The following is a 21,807-nucleotide window of genomic DNA, read 5'->3' on the forward strand; positions in this document are numbered from 1 at the left end:
CTCTGGAAAAAATGTTCCTGTTCAAATCTAGAGAATACTGTCTGTCTCCATTTAGAAGGTGGGGGAGGTGAATACTGTGGTTAGGGAGGGTATGTATGGTTTCTTGACGTGCTTCGCGATAATTTGGACAATCTAATAGGAAGTGTTTTACGGTTTCGGACGGAAATCCGCAGTCACAATTTTTTAGGCTGGAATGTTTTTGTTTTTTTTAAATCTTTGGTTAAGATGATATTAGTTTATTGATAACGTTTGTTAACTTAAACATGTAAACATTTGATTAAAAAAATTAAATAAATAACCATGAAGAAGGATGCTTCCCGCTTAAAAAAGCAAAGGTGAGAGAGAAAAAAACCCACCTAAAATGCGGTAGCAGCCACTTGCATGCAACTGAGATTAAAAACAAAAAAATAAAAAATAAATAAAAAGGGTCTCCCCGTGTTTGTATTTCATTCAGTTTGTTTTGGTTGTTGCTATTGACTTTGAAACTGACACGCTGGCTAAAACGCTGCAACATTGTGTCCTTCAAAGTCACTAGATCGTTATTAAGATCACTTATATATAGCCTGAGCTTACAGTGAATTGTTTGTGATATGCGATCTCCAGAATATTAATAACACGGCGGACTTAAATCGTTTTTTGACAAAAAGTGCTTGAGGGACTTACTAAGTTTTATGTAGTCTGGTAAAGAATTCCAGAGGTGTGTTGTAGATGGGAGAAATGAGTTTTTGCATAATGCAGTGTTAAACGATGGAACTTTCCTATCTAAAGGTCTGCGCTGGCGATATGGATTATTAGTTGATATTAATGGTGGCAATATCGCAAGTACAAGATACAAGATACAAGAAATTTTATTGTCCTCATCAATACAAGGAAATTTGGCATGTGTGTGGCAAGACATAATACACTGATACATAGACATTTACAAAGCAACAACTGAAGTTCAATATCAACACACCCTTACGCACACATACCCACTACTTCAGACACACAGGCTACATGTGCCCCTCGGACGTACGCAACCCACAATTCACCCAGCCATACAACTCCACATGCACTTATTCATGCAGCACTCTAGCGCCCGGCCATGCACAACTCACACACTGGAACCCTCGTACGGCTACATATGACACCCGCACAAACATTACAGCCTCAAACATCGTACTAAATCTACAACTAACAAGCATACATCCACTATCAAACACCGAATACATCATCACACATTACATCATAACATATTGCATTATAACACACGCACAAACATTACAACATCAAACATCGTACTATAATCTACAACTAACAAACAATCATACACTATCAAACACCAAATATATCATCGTACATTAAATTACATCATACCCCCCCACCCCACCATACATTCACAATCGACACAGAATACATCATCATACATATACATTGCATCATAACCCCCATACATGCGCAATCAACACATAGTACATCATCATACATTACATTACAACATAACCCCCCCCCCCCCCATCATACAAAGTAAACAGACGTCAACATTCCACTCTTACCCCCCCCCCCCCCGCCAATCACACGTCCTCTACTCTACCATCGCTCACACCTACTAAACATCACCCATAGTCCTCCAAGTCACAGTTCACAGCACTCATTGTCCTTCCGCAGTCACAGTTCACATCACCCATAGTCCTCACATCACAGTTCACATCACCCATAGTCCTCACAGTCACATTTTACAGCACTCAAGTCTATCTAGCATACTGTCACATTCACAGGGACTGGTTGTAGAGTCGTACAGCCATCGGGAGGAACGAGTCCCTCATCCGGTTCGTCCTGGCCCGCCAGCACCTCAAACGGCGTGATGACTCACGCGTGGGCTCGCACGATGCGAGCGCCTGGTGCAGAGGGTGGCGGTCGTCAGAGCGGATCATGCTCAGCTTCTTCAGCGCCACACTCGGGAATCGAGTGCTGAGAGGCTGAAGCTCAGAGCCAATGATGGAGCCTGCTCTCTTCACAATCTTCTCCAACCTTTCCATGTCGCCTTTCTTTGCACTGCTGTGGTAGCAGAGCTGGTTGAAGGAGACGACACTCTGAATAGTCGCCTGGTAGAAGAGGTGGAGGATCTGTGGGTCGACGTGGAACTGCCGCAGCTTCCTCAGGAAGAAGAGCCTCTGGTTTGCCCGCTTGCACACGGCGTCCACGTTTGGCGACCAGTCGAGCTGGTTGTCGATGATGGTGCCCAGATACTTGTAGGTATCCACCATCTCGACTGGTTCGCCCTTGATGATGATGGGGTCGACGGCGGACTTGGTTCGTCGGAAGTCCATGATGAGTTCCTTCGTCTTGCTCACGTTGAGCTCCAGGAAGTTGTCGTCGCACCACTGCACCAGCTCCTCCACTGCGTGTCTGTACGCCGATTCGTCGTTCTTCAGGATGAGACCTGACAGGGATGTGTCGTCTGCAAACTTCAGCAGCAGGTTGACAAGATCCCTGAGGCGACAGTCGGCGGTGTACAGCGTGAAGAGCGTGGGAGACAGCACGCAGCCTTGGGGGGCGCCTGTATTGGTGGCGACAGCCTCGGACAAGACTTGTCCAATACGGACCCGCTGGGTTCGCTTCGTAAGGAAGCTGAAGACCCAACTGATCAGCACTGGATTGACGTCGAACTCCAGCAGCTTCCTCATCATGAGATGAGGCTGGATGGTGTTGAAGGCGCTGCTGAAGTCGATGAACAGGACCCTGGCGTAAGAGGAGGGCTTCTCCAGGTGGGCGGAGACGTTGTGGACGAGGGTCAGGATCGCATCTTCAGTACTCCGGTTGCGGGTGTATGCAAACTGAAGAGGATCCTGATGGTCCTCTGTCTCCAACCTCAGCCTCCGAAGGACCAACTTCTCAGCGCACTTGAAGGGGATGGAGGTGAGCGCTACGGGCCTGTAGTCGTTCAATGTCAAGGGATTGGGCTTCTTGGGTACAGGAACAATGATGGAGCTCTTCCAGATTGCAGGGATGGAATGTTCGTCGAGGGACCTCTGGAAGAGCTCGCGGTAGACAGGGGCAAGGGAGTCTCCGCATTCCCGTAGAAGCCTGCCAGTGATGTTGTCTGGGCCTGCGGCACTGCGTGCCTTGACCTTCTTGAAGGTCGACCGGACTTCGTCGGTGGTGATGATGATGGGCGTGGACGCAGTAAGCAGTTTGGCACCTTACGGTGTACAATCTTGTGAAATAATATCAATTTTTGACGTTTACGCCTCTCTTACAGTGAAATAAAGCCTGACTCGTCGTACAGTTGTTGATGGCTTGTACCGCGGAGTGCTCCAACAATGGTCTTCATCTTCAAAGCTTCATCTTTGGCGGGAAGTGATGTCTGAAGAGGTTGATTTTGTGTGTGTGTGTGTGTGTGTGTGTGTGTGTGTGTGTGTGTGTGTGTGTGTGTGTGTGTGTGTGTGTGTGTGTGTGTGTGTGTGAGAGAGAGAGAGAGTGAGAGAGAGAGAGAGAGAGAGGGGGGGGAGTTTTGTGCAATAACGCATCCTTTGAACACTTCTATGACAAATGACCAAAATATCGTTTTTCTAGCTGAGGACCCGCTCCTGCCAAGGGTATAGTACCTAGTAAACGCCCACCCCCAACTTTTGGGCAAAACTGGTACATAGGGTGGGTGGGCGTATACAAGGTAGTTAACGGTAATATCATGTTAACCATCAATTTAAAAAAAAGCTCATTCTCGCCTAAAATTAATTTTTTAAATCAATTTTGATATTACAATGTACGCGAAGAAAATAAACAAAAACAAACAAAATTAATGACAAAGAGTAAAACAAAACAAAAGTAAGGCCTGATGGCGATTCGAACTAGACTCAATCGCGCATCAGGCGAATTCGATTTATAACCGTTCGGCTACGGAATCAGACACCAAATTCTCGCCACTGTAATGCATTGAACAAGACGCAAGCACGCTTTCGCAACATGCCGACTTTCCGCCAGACACATATTAATACCGGGGGAAAATAAATAATTACTGGGCAGTAAAAATAAATACCGGGCGGTAGTTAAACGATAGTTTGACTTTAAAGGACACAATGTTGCAGCTTTTTCAAGAATACGAGCCCAGCTCTATTTCTCAAACTTGTAAACACAACTCATGTCAAGCTAAAGCTATTTCCTCGTGCAACCCACGAAACCCGTGATAATGCTTCTCCTGTCCCCTACGCATCGCAATTCAATATTTAGGGAGGTTAAAATCACGACGTGTTTCACATCACAAATATCATACCCACATCTTTGTGACACACACACACACACACACACACACACACAACACACACAACACACACACACAACCGAAGTAATTAGCGCAACAGACAAATGGTCATGTTTTAAGTTAAACACAAAGACTGTTTTACCATGGAAATGTAGTAAAATAAAAGGAAACACCAAAAATAAATTACGCTGTTGAATTTCAGACAAATCTTCCGGATGCGCAGGTAAATAAATCAGCTTTTTTTTGTTTTTGAAACTCATCATATTTCAAGTGTAAACCTCTTCACTGCCACAGTATAACAGCATTTTGGTATTGCTGTGTGCCAGGGAAAAATTTCGCTTTCTTCGGTAGGTTCACTAATCTGTTCATTGCTCGATCATTTATTGAGATATCTCTTAGATCTTTGGCATGCGTTTTGCTTATACCCTTGGCTATTATAGGATGACATGATCATTGGACTTTGTTTGTGATTGTTATAGTAAAAATTGATATAATGACCATTTTTGTCAAAAATTACAGTTTCCGGACTTACACACACACACACATTGCAGCACGTAAAACCACACAAAACACTGCTAAAACTGGTGTCAAACATCAGGTACTCACATTACAGCCCATAAAAGTATTCTTCTGTGTGGTAATCCATAAATCACTTCTTGTAGAGCTTTCAGAACACCGTATCGCTTGAAAACAGGTCTACGAGTTGAGGTCCGACTTTTGGCCGCCATTGTGAATGCTATAGATAGGTTCTACATTTCTAACACAGTTTTCAACACGTGGTACACTAGTAGTAACTTATCCGAACGGTTTATGGGAAAGAACTGTGTTTAGAACCCCTACAAGTACTTGGACAGTGGTTACCTCCCATTTAGTTTTCAGAAATGTCCTGAAATGTTGTTGACACAAATCCCACGTATGAGATACGGTTATGGGCGTACGACAAACCGAAAATGACCCACGTATTACATACGGGGTGGGCAGTGAAGGGGTTTGTGAATTTAAACAGAAATGTTCTCCCATAAAATGTTACTTAAAATACTGCAGTGACGTTTTTCAATGCCACAATGCTGTTTCTTATCTACATTTCATTTGTATAATTTAGCCATAATTCTTTTTTTGTAAAATATGAATATGTGTGTAGGCTGCAGACAGCGATAAAAACTAACCAGAATTAAGTAGACATGATTCCCACACCGAGAAAACACATACCTAATTAACTGAAAGAATGTTAAGCGCACAGAATAGTCTAAGTATTAAATCACTGGCATGGATGCGTTATTTCAAATAGCGGTTGTTAAATGCATAGCCTTTCTTCTCTACTGTTGACTAACACTAAAGGAGCATTGTATCTTTGTGTTCCAATAACCATTGTTTTCTAAATAAATGCTAAAGAGTCAAAAGATCTAACTAAGCCTACGAGCAATTAGTATGATTAAGCATGTTAGGATAATACCATTCAACTCACAAAGTAAGCAACAAACTCACATAAAATGATTTTTACCTGCTGTGCTTGAGTTCAGACAGAAAATGACAGCACCAGAGAGTAGTAATGAAAGCGGAACAAAGCACAAAATGATTTGTTTTAGAAACATTAAAACAAAATGGTTCAGAAACATCAGATAGAGAAATAGATCAGACTGGAAAGACAGAGGGTTAATGGACTGGTAACAAAAGACTTGGTAGCCTTGGTAACCACAGTTCCGTGTTCACATGCTTAATTTGACTCCTCGGCCAGTGTTCTTGATTGTGTACCGTCATGTGTCTGGTGACCTTGACTTTCTTTTGATACCATGCTTACTGTGTTTTCTTCAGCCAATTTTCTTGATTGTGTACCGTCATGTGTCTGGTGACCTTGACTTTCTTTTGATGCCATGCTTACTGTGTTTTCTTCAGCCAGTGTTCTTGATTGTGTACCGTCATGTGTCTGGTGACCTTGACTTTCTTTTGATGCCATGCTTACTGTGTTTTCTTCAGCCAGTGTTCTTGATTGTGTACCGTCATGCTTCTGGTGACCTTGACTTTCTTTTGATGCCATACTTACTGTGTTTTCTTCAGCCAGTGTTCTTGATTGTGTACCGTCATGTGTCTGGTGACCTTGACTTTCTTTTGATGCCATACTTACTGTGTTTTCTTCAGCCAGTGTTCTTGATTGTGTACCGTCATGTGTCTGGTGACCTTGACTTTCTTTTGATACCATGCTTACTGTGTTTTCTTCAGCCAATTTTCTTGATTGTGTACCGTCATGTGTCTGGTGACCTTGACTTTCTTTTGATGCCATACTTACTGTGTTTTCTTCAGCCAGTGTTCTTGATTGTGTACCGTCATGTGTCTGGTGACCTTGACTTTCTTTTGATGCCATACTTACTGTGTTTTCTTCAGCCAGTGTTCTTGATTGTGTACCGTCATGCTTCTCGTGACCTTGACTTTCTTTTAATGCCATACTGACAGCGGGTAACAAGGTACAACATATGAGAATGTCTCGTGAAAGCAGGTCATTAGTTTTACCTAATCAACATAATAAATTAGTTAGTTAACCACTCGCTGTTCAGTTAAACGAATTACTTCATTCATTAGCGATTGGCAGGTATAGGACAGAGTTATACAAGGTGAGCATGGTTTGGCAGGTATAGGACAGAGTTATACAAGGTGAGCATGGTTTCGAGGGAAAGTACGGGTTCTTATTGTGAACACAACGGTACAAAACTCAAAGACACACGAAGCAATGGACAAAGGTCACTGCCGTTACCAAGCAATGGACAAAGGTCACTGCCGTTACCAAGCAATGGACAAAGGTCACTGCCGTTACCAAGCATTTATATGACCATCGCTTAACATTAGAACTTAGACAGACATAGGTAGGCTTCAAGTAGCAAAAACAAATACAACAAGTCGCGTAAGGCGAAAATACAATATTTAGTCAAGTAGCTGCCATTTTTCAGCAAGACCGTATACTCGTAGCATCGTCAGTCCACCGCTCATGGCAAAGGCAGTGAAATTGACAAGAAGAGCGGGGTAGTAGTTGCGCTAAGAAGGATAGCACGCTTTTCTGTACCTCTCTTTGTTTTAACTTTCTGAGCGTGTTTTTAATCCAAACATATCATATCTATATGTTTTTGGAATCAGGAACCGACAAGGAATAAGATGAAAGTGTTTTTAAATTGATTTGGACAATTTAATTTTGATAATAATTTTTATATATTTAATTTTCAGAGCTTGTTTTTAATCCGAATATAACATATTTATATGTTTTTGGAATCAGCAAATGATGGAGAATAAGATAAACGTAAATTTGGATCGTTTTATAAATTTGTATTTTTTTTTACAATTTTCAGATTTTTAATGACCAAAGTCATTAATTAATTTTTAAGCCACCAAGCTGAAATGCAATACCGAACCCCGGGCTTCGTCGAAGATTACTTGACCAAAATTTCAACCAATTTGGTTGAAAAATGAGGGCGTGACAGTGCCGCCTCAACTTTCACGAAAAGCCGGATATGACGTCATCAAAGACATTTATCAAAAAAATGAAAAAAACGTTCGGGGATTTCATACCCAGGAACTCTCATGTCAAATTTCATAAAGATCGGTCCAGTAGTTTAGTCTGAATCGCTCTACACACACACACAGACAGACAGACGCACATACACCACGACCCTCGTTTCGATTCCCCCTCGATGTTAAAATATTTAGTCAAAACTTGACTAAATATAAAAAGCAAAGGTTACAAACTTTATATCAGCACAAAAATGTTATCTTAATTCAATTCAAAAAAGCTAGTTAACAAATGCAATATCGATAGATATTGAATGATTCGTTTTAGACACGGTTTGCAAGAGCGTGTGTGTGTGTGTGTGTGTGTGTGTGTGTGTGTGTGTGTGTGTGTGTGTGTGTGTGTGTGTGTGTGTGTGTGTGTGTGTGTGTGTGTGCGTGAGAAATGTGAGTGCATGTGTGTGCTTGTGTTTGTGTAAGAGACAAAAAGATAGAGTGAGGGGGGGGGGGGGGGGGAATAAAATGTCAACAATGAGCCAAGTTGTGTGCAAAGAGGCGTGTGATTAGCTCTTAAGACTCACGATGCTGCAGGAGGGCGAGTCCCAGCTGGTACAGCCTCTCACCACACACGTGATGCGCAGCTCGTTGGTCTCCTCGAAGCGGAAGATCTTGAAGTAGAGGTGGAACTCCTTGGCGTTGGGCTTCATGATCCACTGACCCACTGGCTCCACGGGGCACCTGCACAATGAAACACAGCGTGTTAAAGCTGAAGTGTATCAATAATCGTAAATAAAGTGTATTAAGGCAATATATCAATCAAAGCATATGCGACAACGTTCTTCCCTTTACGACATAAAATTGTGTGTTTCGTGTGTGTGTGTGTGTGTGTGTGTGTGTGTGTGCGTGTGTGAGTGTGCGTGCGTGTGTGTGTGTGTGTGTGTGTGTGTGGGTGTGTGTGAGTGTGTGTGTGTGTGTGTGTGTGTGTGTGAGTGTGCGTGTGTGTGTGTGTACCCCTGGTCATGAAAGCTGAAGTTGGCTGTAGAGTTGGTGCCGTTCCCATCGTCCGCTCCACAGCTCTCGATGATGAGGGTGGCGAACGCTGCAAGCGGGAACAACATTCACATTAACATAAACAGTAGGTTGCAGTAGAATGTCAAATCCAAACATAAAGAACAGTAACGCGCAGTTAAATGATGCCACACTCCAAACATAAACAGTAGAGCGTCATAGAACCGTGCCATACGCTTTACATAAACAGTAGAGTGTAATACCATCATACGTGTGAGCTTGTGACCGACGACAGTTACGGTACACATGTACTTTTGCGCATCCGTTTGAACTCGTGAACTCGTGGTACCTCTGTGCTATCGAGGATTTAAACCTGTACTATCGGGGATCCATTAAGGTTTCCGAGACTGTGTTTTGTCTGTACTGAAATGCCCCGCTGGCCTTTCACACTTGTTCAGTGTCTGTGTGGTCATAGCAAATCTCCCAGCTTGAACATTCAGCAGCCTGGCAGTAGATGTTAGGATGGTCTTGTGGGGAAAAGAAAAAAAGCTTGACCAGATCTGAGATGGTGCGCCGAATCATTTACAGGAGAAAGATAGGGACTTTAAAAGAGGTGGGCAAATTACTCAAGACTGTGCTATGTTGGTGTCGTAATTCATTAAGAGAGGAGGAGAATGTACTCAGGACTGTGTTCTGTTGGTGTCGTTCTTTATTAAATTAGGCATGGCATGTACTCATGTCTCTGCTCTGTCAGTACCGTATTTAATTAAAAGCGGAGGAAAATGTACCCATGACTATATTGATGCCATATATATCAGTAAACAAAAAAGGGGCAAAAAGTGAGCGTGATCTAGACAAGTTTTGGTATCGTATGTCATTAAGAGAGGTGGTCAGTGTACTGGTATCGAACGTCACTAAGAGACGTGGACAGTGTACTCATTACCTAGTTCTGTTGGTATCGAATGTCATTAAGAGAGGTGGTAAGTGTACACACGACTGTGTTCTGTTGGTATGGTATGTCATTAAGAGAGGTGGTCAGTGTACTGGTATTGTATGTCATTAAGAGAGGTGGTCAGTGTACTGGTATCGTATATCATTAAAAGTGGTGGTCAGTGTACTCACGACTGTGTTCTGTTGGTATCGTATGTCATTAAGAGAGGTGGTCAGTGTACTGGTATCGAATGTCATTAAGTATCGTATGTCATTAAGAGAGGTGGTTAGTGTACCGGTATCGTATGTCATTAATTTAGGTGGTCATACTAGTATCGTATATCAATAAGAGAGGTGGTCAATGTACTGGTATCGTATATCATTAAGAGCGATGATCAGTGTACTGGTATCGTATGTCATTAAGAGAGGGGATCAGTGTACTGGTATCGTATGTCATTAAGAGAGGTGGTCAGTGTACTGGTATCGTATATCATTAAGAGAGGTGGTCAGTGTACTGGTATCGTATGTCATTAAGAGAGGTGGTCAGTGTACTGGTATCGTATGTCATTAAGAGAGGTGGTCGGTGTACTCACGACTGTGCTCCCTGATCTTGACCTTGAGGAAGACGAGCGCCCCGACCCCCAGCGTGTCCCCGTCCCCAATGGCGGCGTCGTCCTGAGACTTGTGCAGCGAGAAGATAAAGTGTGTGCCCACCCCGCGCACCTGGGCCTTGTCCAGAAACCTGAACACACAATGCACCGTTACAATCCTGAACACACAATGCACCGTTACTAACCTGAACACACAGTGCACTGTTAGAATCCTGAACACATAATGCACCGTTACAAACCTGAACACACAATGCACCGTTATAAACCTGAACACACAATGCTCCTTTAGACTTGTGCAGCGAGAAGATAAAGTGTGTGCCCACCCCGCGCACCTGGGCCTTGTCTAGAAACCTGAACACATATCGCCTCAGACAACCAGTAATACCAGTGCCCCCCCCCCCCCCCCCCTATCCCGCCTCCCCCCTCTTCGTCGACAGTCCGTGGAGCTTAAAACAGGTTTTACGTCAACAGTCTGAGAACAATGACGTCATCTCAGTTTGGTACACGGTATTTGACCGTTCTCCCCGCAAAATCTATCATGTTTGCTGGACCCGGGCTCCTGTTTCGACGAGTGGCATTGTGGGCAAGAAATAACAAGCAGGGCTGGAACTAGCGTTTGAGAGAGAGGTGCTTCTATCATGAGGCACGGGTACAAAAGTGCGGTAAGAAAAGTGTGTACAAAGAGCTTACCCTTCTTCCAGAGGTGCAGTGAAAAAAGTGTGTACACAGGGCTTACCCTTCTTCCAGAGGTGCAGTGAAAAAAGTGTGTACACAGGGCTTACCCTTCTTCCAGAGGTGCAGTGAAAAAAGTGTGTACACAGGGCTTACCCTTCTTCCAGAGGTGCAGTGAAAAAAGTGTGTACACAGGGCTTACCCTTGTGAATGAATGCAAGTGCGCTAATATGCTGTCATACAGGAATCAAACACAACGCCAAAGGTACGTTCCCTCCACTGTATTATACGGCTATGACATCATACACACAAATACACACAATCATGAACATAAATGTTAGGTACTCAAAAATCCAGTACTCACAGTTTTGTAGGCAAAAAAACAACTCGAGATGACAATCTCGTACACAATTGCAATGACAAAACTCTCTACCCTTCACTTAGGTATAAAACTACACAAACAGTCCGTGAACGCACAGGCACACGATATCTAGTTTACAGGTATCTACTCACGGCTCGTGAGAAGTAAAAAAAAAACCCAGTAATAGTTCCTATTCCGGCAGACTTAAATCACCGTCTGCTCTGTCTACTAAATATTCCTTATCTCTTAAGTAATTAAGATATTGTAGACATATTTTAATTCTGGTCTTACGCAGAATTACACAGCTTCTATTGCTGTTCACTAGGAAATGTATTTTACTACTAATTCCTGCTACTGGTGACCTCGGTCTACTCAGTTTCTACCGCCCTGTGACCACTATGGTCCAACTCTACGGACAAAAATAACCGTGCACTAGCTTCTAGAAATCCCGTCGAATTTCAGCTATGCGGGTCTATTGGCGTGATATTCCGGCGGCTTCTCAGATCCTTCATTCTGTCATCTGGACACTACCTTTCCGACCGGTTACACGCCGCACTGCACAACATAAATAGCGGACATCTTGTCTTAGATATCTGTCTGCTATGTTTAAAGTTACAGTGTTAGTCGATTCAACTTATGCGATAAGCATTAGCGATATTCAAATGCTTATTCCATTTACCTGTTAAGTGCTCTACTCGGGCTTCCTTTCTCCCGGTCGATTCTTGTGACAACCCCTCCATGTCGCTGGACAGTGGTTAAGTGTAACGATATCTTCGTTGCGATTCCCAACATCAACTCTCTCGGTCAGTGAGCTGAATTCACAGTACGTGCACCACACTTCGCTATGTCACGCTATTATGTCTGGTTAGCGCTCTAAAAGCGTGGAGGATATCACTGTCAAACTTTGCCTGTTAGTGTTATTCGTGATTTCCTTCACAACCCTTCTTCCAGAGGTGCAGTGAAAAAAGTGTGTACACAGGGCTTACCCTTCTTCCAGAGGTGCGGTAAGAAAAGTGTGTACACAGGGCTTACCCTTCTTCCAGAGGTGCAGTGAGAAAAGTGTGTACACAGGGCTTACCCTTCTTCCAGAGGTGCGGTAAGAAAAGTGTGTACACAGGGCTTACCTTTCTTCCAGAGATGCGGTAAGAAAAGTGTGTACACAGGGCTTACCCTTCTTCCAGAGGTGCAGTGAGAAAAGTGTGTACACAGGGCTTACTCTTCTTCCAGAGGTGCGGTAAGAAAAGTGTGTACACAGGGCTTACCCTTCTTCCAGAGGTGCAGTGAAAAAAGTGTGTACACAGGGCTTACCCTTCTTCCAGAGGTGCAGTGAAAAAAGTGTGTACACAGGGCTTACCCTTCTTCCAGAGGTGCAGTGAGAAAAGTGTGTACACAGGGCTTACCCTTCTTCCAGAGATGCGGTAAGAAAAGTGTGTACACAGGGCTTACCCTTCTTCCAGAGGTGCAGTGAAAACAGTGTGTACACAGGGCTTACCCTTCTTCCAGAGGTGCGGTAATAAAAGTGTGTACACAGGGCTTACCCTTCTTCCAGAGGTGCAGTGAAAAAAGTATTTACACAGGGCTTACCCTTCTTCCAGAGGTGCAGTGAAAAATGTATTTACACAGGGATTACCCTTCTTCCAGAGGTGCAGTGAGAAAAGTGTATACACAGGGCTTACCCTTCTTCCAGAGGTGCAGTGAAAAAAGTATTTACACAGGGCTTACCCTTCTTCCAGAGGTGCGGTAAGAAAAGTGTGTACACAGGGCTTACCCTTCTTCCAGAGGTGCAGTGAGAAAAGTGTGTAAACAGGGCTTACCCTTCTTCCAGAGGTGCAGTGAGAAAAGTGTGTACACAGGGCTTACCCTTCTTCCAGAGGTGCAGTGAAAAAAGTATTTACACAGGGCTTACCCTTCTTCCAGAGGTGCAGTGAAAAAAGTATTTACACAGGGCTTACCCTTCTTCCAGAGGTGCGGTAAGAAAAGTGTGTACACAGGGCTTACCCTTCTTCCAGAGGTGCGGTGAAGACGCTGCTCATGACGTTGACCGGGTTGTTTGTCTCCACGGCACAGATAAAGGTGACGATCTCGTCCAGGCTGACGTACACACGGTCATAGTACTGCACCACCAGCTTCCGCGAGTAGATGTCGAACCCGTGCTGTATGGAACAGATATACACCGGTTAGGATAGAACGTGTGGTATGATATAAGATGGTTGGTGGTCCTGTTGTTATATAAGCTTGTATGTTGTACAGAGGGGAGCGGATCATCTTGTGCTGTATGGAACAGATATACACCGGTTAGGATAGAACGTGTGGTATGATATAAGATGGTTGGTGGTCCTGTTGTCATATAAGCTTGTATGTTGTACAGAGGGGAGCGGATCAACTTGTGCTGTATGGAACAGATATACACCGGTTAGGATAGAACGTGTGGTATGATATAAGATGGTTGGTGGTCCTGTTGTCATATAAACTTGTATGTTGTACAGAGGGGAGCGGATCATCTTGTGCTGTATCTTTGCAGACTGTAAATTTTCCCTGTCTGTATCTGACAAACAAATGGAATTAACGCCTTTGTTTTCGCTGCGCTTTACTTTGTCCATGACAAACGTAAAACGTGCACGCATTTTATAGAAAACAGACTGGATGACCTCATTTACCACGGGTTTCACGTTCCACGCGCACGGCTGACTGCCAGTCCTGAAAAACTATTGCGATGAATAGAATGGATACGGACACTGAAGAGTTTGCATTGCAAAACCGTCCACCTATTCACACTGATTTGATCAATTAGCATGATAACTGATCACGTTTCAGCAAATCATTGTGACTGTGTCTTTTAATACATGCACTGCGAGTGTACCTTGGACTTGCAAAGACAAAATAGACAGAATTGGGTTAAAAAAAAAGTCTTCCATAAAATAAATAATCAAAAAAAAGAAATATTACATTTAGGACAAACTACATTGTGAATTTATGAATGTGTTGTTTTGATTAAGGACATATTCACAAAGTAGAGACTCCCCATTTCACTCGGTCCAGCCCAACTGGTGGAATACGCAGACTCCCCATTACACCAGGTCCAAACCTTCGTAGTACGTGTTCCACCACCCCAACATACCGTGGTGGAATACGCAGACTCCCCATTACACTAGGTCCTTGTAAAGTACGTGTTCCACCACCCCAACATACCGTGGTGGAATACGCACTCTCCATTACACTATGTCCAGCCCTTCATAGTACGTGTTCCACCACCCCAACATACCGTGGTGGAATACGCAGACTCTCCATTACACTATGTCCAGCCCTTCATAGTACGTGTTCCACCACCCCAACATACCGTGGTGGAATACGCAGACTCTCCATTACACTATGTCCAGCCCTTCATAGTACGTGTTCCACCACCCCAACATACCGTGGTGGAATACGCAGACTCTCCATTACACTAGGTCCAGCCCTTCATAGTACGTGTTCCACCACCCCAACATACCGTGGTGGAATACGCAGACTCCCCATTACAGACGTCCTGTTTATGCATGGCCACGATGCCGTAGCCGTCCCACTGCAGATGGTCAAAGTCGGTGACCCCGGCCTTCTTCAGGTCAGTCAGAGGCTTCAGGTCACAGGCAGAGCTCGTCAGTTTGTCGATGTAGCGGATGTGACCTCTGAACCCAACAGGGTTCAACCCAATCAACATCCGGTCGTAATAGCAGTCGAGCGTATCTGAAAAAAATGTGTTCACGAATCAAAATAAGTGTTAGTTTTTAAAAGGACTAAGTATAGGCGAAACGAAACATTCACATGTAGGCGTCCACCGTCTGTGCTTAGGACGGACACACAAATAAGTCAGTGACGACTCGTCAACCTCAGCTTGTATTGTCACATGTCACCATGTCATCTTTCATCACCATGTCATCTTTCACACTCAAAGGTAGGCTGTTGTTCGACACACACACACACACACACACACACACACACACACACACACACACACACACACACACATACACACATACACACACACACACTCACACGCACACGCACACACACACACACACACACACACACACACACACACATACACAAACACACACACACAACTATACGGCTGTGCGCACGCGACATAATTGGTATAAATAAGATAATCCAAAGAACGCGGAAGCAGTCACTTAATCAAAAGAGATGTAGACTATCAACACCTGGATTATATTCCAGACAAATCGGGGTCTAACAAATCCCTCAAGATAGATCACTTGCCCCCCCCCCCCCCCCCCCCTTGACCCTCCCTCCGTTCATTTCCTGGAGGACACTGTCAGGCCTATGTCACAAAGCACGGAGACAAAGGGTCAGCTGAATTGATTTATTCGCATACGTGTGGTAACCATGAGGGATCATCGTTATTGCCTGGGGCTCTAGGCGCGATGGGCACAGACAGGGGGATTGTCAGACAAGCTAGCGAGGACATTGCTAACGAGCATGTCAGCCAATACACCACACACACAAAGAAGAGAGAGAACAAAACAAAGATTCAAGTTAGTGTTGAGACGAGCATGTCAGCCAATACACCACACACACAAAGAAGAGAGAGAACAAAACAAAGATACCAGTTAGTGTTGAGACGAGCATGTCAGCCAATACACCACACACACAAAGAAGAGAGAGAACAAAACAAAGATACCAGTTAGTGTTGAGACGAGCATGTCAGCCAATACACCACACACACAAAGAAGAGAGAGAACAAAACAAAGATACCAGTTAGTGTTAAGACGAGCATGTCAGCCAATACACCACACACACAAAGATGAGAAAGAACAAAACAAAGATACCAGTTAGTGTTAAGACGAGCATGTCAGACAATACACCACACACACAAAGAAGAGAGAGAACAAAACAAAGATACCAGTTAGTGTTAAGACGAGCATGTCAGACAATTCACCACACACACAAAGAAGTGAGAGAACAAAACAAAGATACCAGTTAGTGTTGAGACGAGCATGTCAGCCAATACACCACACACACAAAGAAGTGAGAGAACAAAACAAAGATACCAGTTAGTGTTGAGACGAGCATGTCAGACAATACACCACACACACAAAGAAGAAAGAGAACAAAACAAAGATACAAGTTAGTGTTAAGACGAGCATGTCAGACAATTCACCACACACACAAAGAAGTGAGAGAACAAAACAAAGATACCAGTTAGTGCTAAGACGAGCATGTCAGACAATACACCACACACACAAAGAAGAGAGAGAACAAAACAAAGATACCAGTTAGTGTTGAGACGAGCATGTCAGCCAATACACAACACACACAAAGAAGAGAGAGAACAAAACAAAGATACCAGTTAGTGTTGAGACGAGCATGTCAGCCAATACACAACACACACAAAGAAGAGAGAGAACAAAACAAAGATACCAGTTAGTGTTGAGACGAGCATGTCAGACAATACACCACACACACAAAGAAGAGAGAGAACAAAACAAAGATACCAGTTAGTGTTGAGACGAGCATGTCAGACAATTCACCACACACACAAAGAAGTGAGAGAACAAAACAAAGATACCAGTTAGTGTTAAGACGAGCATGTCAGACAATACACCACACACACAAAGAAGAGAGAGAACAAAACAAAGATACCAGTTAGTGTTGAGACGAGCATGTCAGACAATTCACCACACACACAAAGAAGTGAGAGAACAAAACAAAGATACAAGTTAGTGTTGGGAACGGTGACTCAGTAGACCTCGAAAGACATATCGGCAGACATTGTGTCTGAGTTCTGAGACTGAACGGTTGCGGAATACGGCTTTATGTACATACTGTTAGGCGATAGTAAGACAGACATTGTGTCTGAGTTCTGAGACTGAACGGTTGCGGAATACGGCTTTATGTACATACTGTTGGGTGATAGTAAGACAGACATTGTGTCTGAGTTCTGAGACTGAACGGTTGCGGATTACGGCTTTATGTACATACTGTTAGGCGATAGTAAGACAGACATTGTGTCTGAGTTCTGAGACTGAACGGTTGCGGAATACGGCTTTATGTACATACTGTTAGGCGATAGTAAGACAGACATTGTGTCTGAGTTCTGAGACTGAACGGTTGCGGAATACGGCTTTATGTACATACTGTTAGGCGATAGTAAGACAGACATGCAGAAAACACAATGTTATTTATTTAAGGATCGAGAACAATTGCAGCTTAAAGTTCATTTGGACTGGAGGCGATCACAGCCACCTATTCAAGCAAGGAAAAAGGCCACAGTTAGTGTTTGGCTTTTGTGTGCCTAGGAAGTATGGGTTATCAAATAATATTGCTTGTCTTAGGAGGGAAAAAAGACAAGTCGCGTAATGCAAAATTACTACATTTAGTCAAGTTGTCGAACTCACGGAATGAAACTGAACGCACTGCACTTTTTCACCAAGACAATACGTGGCAGCTTCGTCAATCCCCCGCACGTGTAAAACGCAGTGAAACTGACAAGCCAGTCAGTATAGCGTGGTAGCGGTTTCGTTTAGCAGGATAGCGCGATTTTCAGTATCTCTATTCTTTTTAACTTTCTGAGCTTGTTTTTAATCCAAACATAACATATCTATATGTTTTTGGAATCAGGAACCGACAAGGACTAAGATGAAATTATTTTTAATTACAATTTTCAGATTTGTAATGACCAAAGTCATAAATTAATTTTTAAGCCTCCAAGCTGAAATGCAATACCAAAGTCCGGCCTTCGTCGAAGATTTCTTGGCCAAAATTTCAATCAATTTGATTGAAAAATGAGGGTGTGACGGTGCCGCCTCAACTTTTACAAAAAGCCGGATATGACGTCATCAAATACTTTTATCAAAAAAATGAAAAAACGTCTGGGGATATCATACCCAGGAACTCTCATGTAAAATTGTAAAACGATCGGTCCAGTAGTTTACTCTGAATCGCTCTACACACACACACACACACACACACACACACACACACACACACACACACACACACACACACACACACACACACACACACACACACACACACACACACACACACACACACACACACACCACGACCCTCGTCTCGATTCCCCCTCTATGTTAGGTTAGGGTTAGGGCTAGGGTAACCCTAATCCAAGACCAAGACTACCTGCCGACTAACGCAACACGATCTTAGGGAATGCCTCACTTTAGAGAGACCGACTAACGCAACACGATCTTAGGGAATGCCTCACTTTAGAGAGACCGACTAACGCAACACGATCTTAGGGAATGCCTCACTTTAGAGAGACCGACTAACGCAACACGATCTTAAGGAATGCCTCACTTTAGGGAGACCGACTAACGCAACACGATCTTAGGGAATGCTTCACTTTAGAGAGACCGACTAACGCAACACGATCTTAAGGAATGCCTCACTTTAGAGAGACCGACTAACGCAACACGATCTTAGGGAATGCCTCACTTTAGAGAGACCGACTAACGCAACACGATCTTAGGGAATGCCTCACTTTAGAGAGACCGACTAACGCAACACGATCTTAGGGAATGCTTCACTTTAGGGAGACCGACTAACGCAACACGATCTTAGGGAATGCCTCACTTTAGAGAGACCGACTAACGCAACACGATCTTAGGGAATGCTTCACTTTAGGGAGACCGACTAACGCAACACGATCTTAGGAAATGCCTCACTTTAGAGAGACCGACTAACGCAACACGATCTTAGGGAATGCCTCACTTTAGAGAGACCGACTAACGCAACACGATCTTAGGGAATGCCTCACTTTAGAGAGACCGACTAACGCAACACGATCTTAGGGAATTCCTCACTTTAGAGAGACCGACTAACGCAACACGATCTTAGGGAATGCCTCACTTTAGAGAGACCGACTAACGCAACACGATCTTAGGGAATGCCTCACTTTAGGGAGACCGACTAACGCAACACGATCTTAGGGAATTCCTCACTTTAGAGAGACCGACTAACGCAACACGATCTTAGGGAATGCCTCACTTTAGGGAGACCGACTAACGCAACACGATCTTAGGGAATGCCTCACTTTAGAGAGACCGACTAACGCAACACGATCTTTGGGAATGCCTCACTTTAGGGAGACCGACTAACGCAACACGATCTTAGGGAATGCCTCACTTTAGGGAGACCGACTAACGCAACACGATCTTAGGGAATGCTTCACTTTAGAGAGACCGACTAACGCAACACGATCTTAGGGAATTCCTCACTTTAGAGAGACCGACTAACGCAACACGATCTTAGGGAATTCCTCACTTTAGAGAGACCGACTAACGCAACACGATCTTAGGGAATTCCTCACTTTAGAGAGACCGACTAACGCAACACGATCTTAGGGAATTCCTCACTTTAGAGAGACCGACTAACGCAACACGATCTTAGGGAATGCTTCACTTTAGAGAGACCGACTGTAACAAAATAGGACTTTCCTAGTCTTGGTCATGTTCCGGAAGGTTTGAGTGAACCGAGATGCCGAGAGGATCGTCGTCATTTGATGACGTAACTCGTTGCGCTGTGACGTATTTATTGACTACCACGACTTGATGCGCGGTTGGATCAACATGGAGTTGATGACATGAGTTGTTGTGCGTGCTTTGGAAAGCGTGGAAACGTAAACAATTATGTTTGCAACATCGGTCCAGGTAAGCCAATCGATGATTCATTTTCCCGTCCACCCGTTTGACAAGAGAAGGCATTGGGTAGGTTGTTTTTGGGTAAATGAATGGTGAAGGGCAGTATTGTGATAACCGTCTAACCGATAACAGTATATGGAATAGTCAAGTGCAATGTTAGGTTTTTTTGTTTGTCCTGTTACGTGTGATTTCACAGTAGATTAGGTAAATGTTTTGCAAATGATGTTTAGTGAGATGCGCTGTGTACGAGCATATGCTACCGTTGATGTTACAGCGGCATGCTGATCCAATCCAAGGTGGAAGAAGGATGAAGTTCTTATTCCTACTTATGACGTTCCTGAGAACTGCGGTCCCGATTGCCGGTATTACCAGCCCCACGTCGTAACCTGTTGATGGATGTACGACGTCCCGCACGGATCTCAGTCAATGCAAACAAGCTCGAGTTGCGACAGCGTATTCACGCATTCGAGAGATTGTTCAACTCTAATGGCTTCGCATGAACGAGGACAGAACGATAAGTGATACATGTGATCTGATAATGCAACGGAGATAAAAGGAAAACAAGTAGTCAATGAATTGACTATGAACGAACATACGTAAAAAAGAACGAGCCAATATTTGTAATCATCAATAAAAGATCTTAAAATAATCGAGAAGCGATTCGTGAAGTGGGTAGGGTGAGAATGTTTTAGACAGGTTTGTTTAATATGACACCCTACGCTACAAGTTTGGGGGCATTACGTCAGGGATATAAGCTGCATAATCCAGCTTATTCAAAATTTCCAAAATTCTATTCCAAATTGTTTGAATAGCATTTTTTTTTTTATCTCCTGTGAAATTATCTTATTGTTTGTCTGTTCGTTCATAAAGTGATTTATAAAGAACTTCATCTATTTTCCGACGTGTGTTAGGAAGCTTCACACGTCAGTAAAGAACATAAAAAAGCTAGTCTGTGTGTTGGTGTCGCACAGCTAAATAAATCTGTAAACGCTAATGCGGAAACCGGAGTTCTTCTTCGCATTATATAAATAAAAAAAGAAGAAAAGTATTATTCTTTCACATAATACTTGTTTAACCACTGTTTCACATTGATTCACGTTTCACTGTGAGTGGTTGGCAAGAGTAGGACGTATTACGTAAGGGTAATTGTCTTCTCTTGAGAAAGAAAAACCGTTGGACGGGCAGGTAAAATCAGCGGACGGTTTGCCTGATCATACTCTGGTTGATAGCTTCAGTTCCTATGTCAATGACAGATCATGATGATTTCAATGTTGAGTGGCTGGTTGATTAATTCAACTACAACGTTGATAGGATAATAAGCCGAGATTCGAACCATAGAGAGTAGAACGAATTACGGGCAGGTAAAATCGGCGGACGGTTTACCTGGACATACTCTGGTTGATAGCTTCAGTTCCTATGTCAATGACAGATCATGATGATTTCAATGTTGAGTGGCTGGTTGATTAATTCAACTACAACGTTGATAGGATAATAAGCCGAGATTCGAACCATAGAGAGTAGAACGAATTACGGGCAGGTAAAATCGGCGGACGGTTTACCTGGACATACTCTGGTTGATAGCTTCAGTTCCTATGTCAATGACAGATCACGATGATTTCAATGTTGAGTGGCTGGTTGGTTAATTCAACTACAACGTTGATAGGATAATAAGCCGAGATTCGAACCATAGAGAGTATAACGAGTTATTCTATATAAAACGCGATTTATATTTAGAGAATACACTCGTGGGAGTAAAGTGTTGAGACATTTTACTGTAGAATCAGTGACTCATTGTGTTAGTTATCGAGTAAGCGATAAATGAGTAGATTCTAAGGTGCC

The 21,807-nt window shown here is 43.5% G+C and overlaps 1 protein-coding gene across 2 annotated transcripts in view; it reads right to left on the bottom strand.

Annotated features, from left to right (window-relative positions):
- Positions 1-21,807, bottom strand: part of LOC138946822 (uncharacterized) — a 106,288-nt gene that overhangs the window by 16,235 nt on the left and 68,246 nt on the right. For both annotated transcript variants that reach the window (XR_011449426.1, XM_070318225.1), the window contains exons 4-8: positions 14,799-15,031; positions 13,310-13,464; positions 10,261-10,409; positions 8,741-8,828; positions 8,311-8,467 (exon numbers count right to left, since the gene is read on the bottom strand). Coding sequence is in view for 1 of the 2 variants with exons in the window: in XM_070318225.1 (XP_070174326.1) it covers positions 8,311-8,467; positions 8,741-8,828; positions 10,261-10,409; positions 13,310-13,464; positions 14,799-15,031 (782 nt within the window). In the remaining variant the exon portion in view is untranslated. The remainder of the gene's footprint in view (positions 1-8,310; positions 8,468-8,740; positions 8,829-10,260; positions 10,410-13,309; positions 13,465-14,798; positions 15,032-21,807) is intronic.

The sequence above is a fragment of the Littorina saxatilis genome, linkage group LG14 (assembly GCF_037325665.1).
Source record: "Littorina saxatilis isolate snail1 linkage group LG14, US_GU_Lsax_2.0, whole genome shotgun sequence".
Classification (NCBI taxonomy): domain Eukaryota; kingdom Metazoa; phylum Mollusca; class Gastropoda; order Littorinimorpha; family Littorinidae; genus Littorina; species Littorina saxatilis.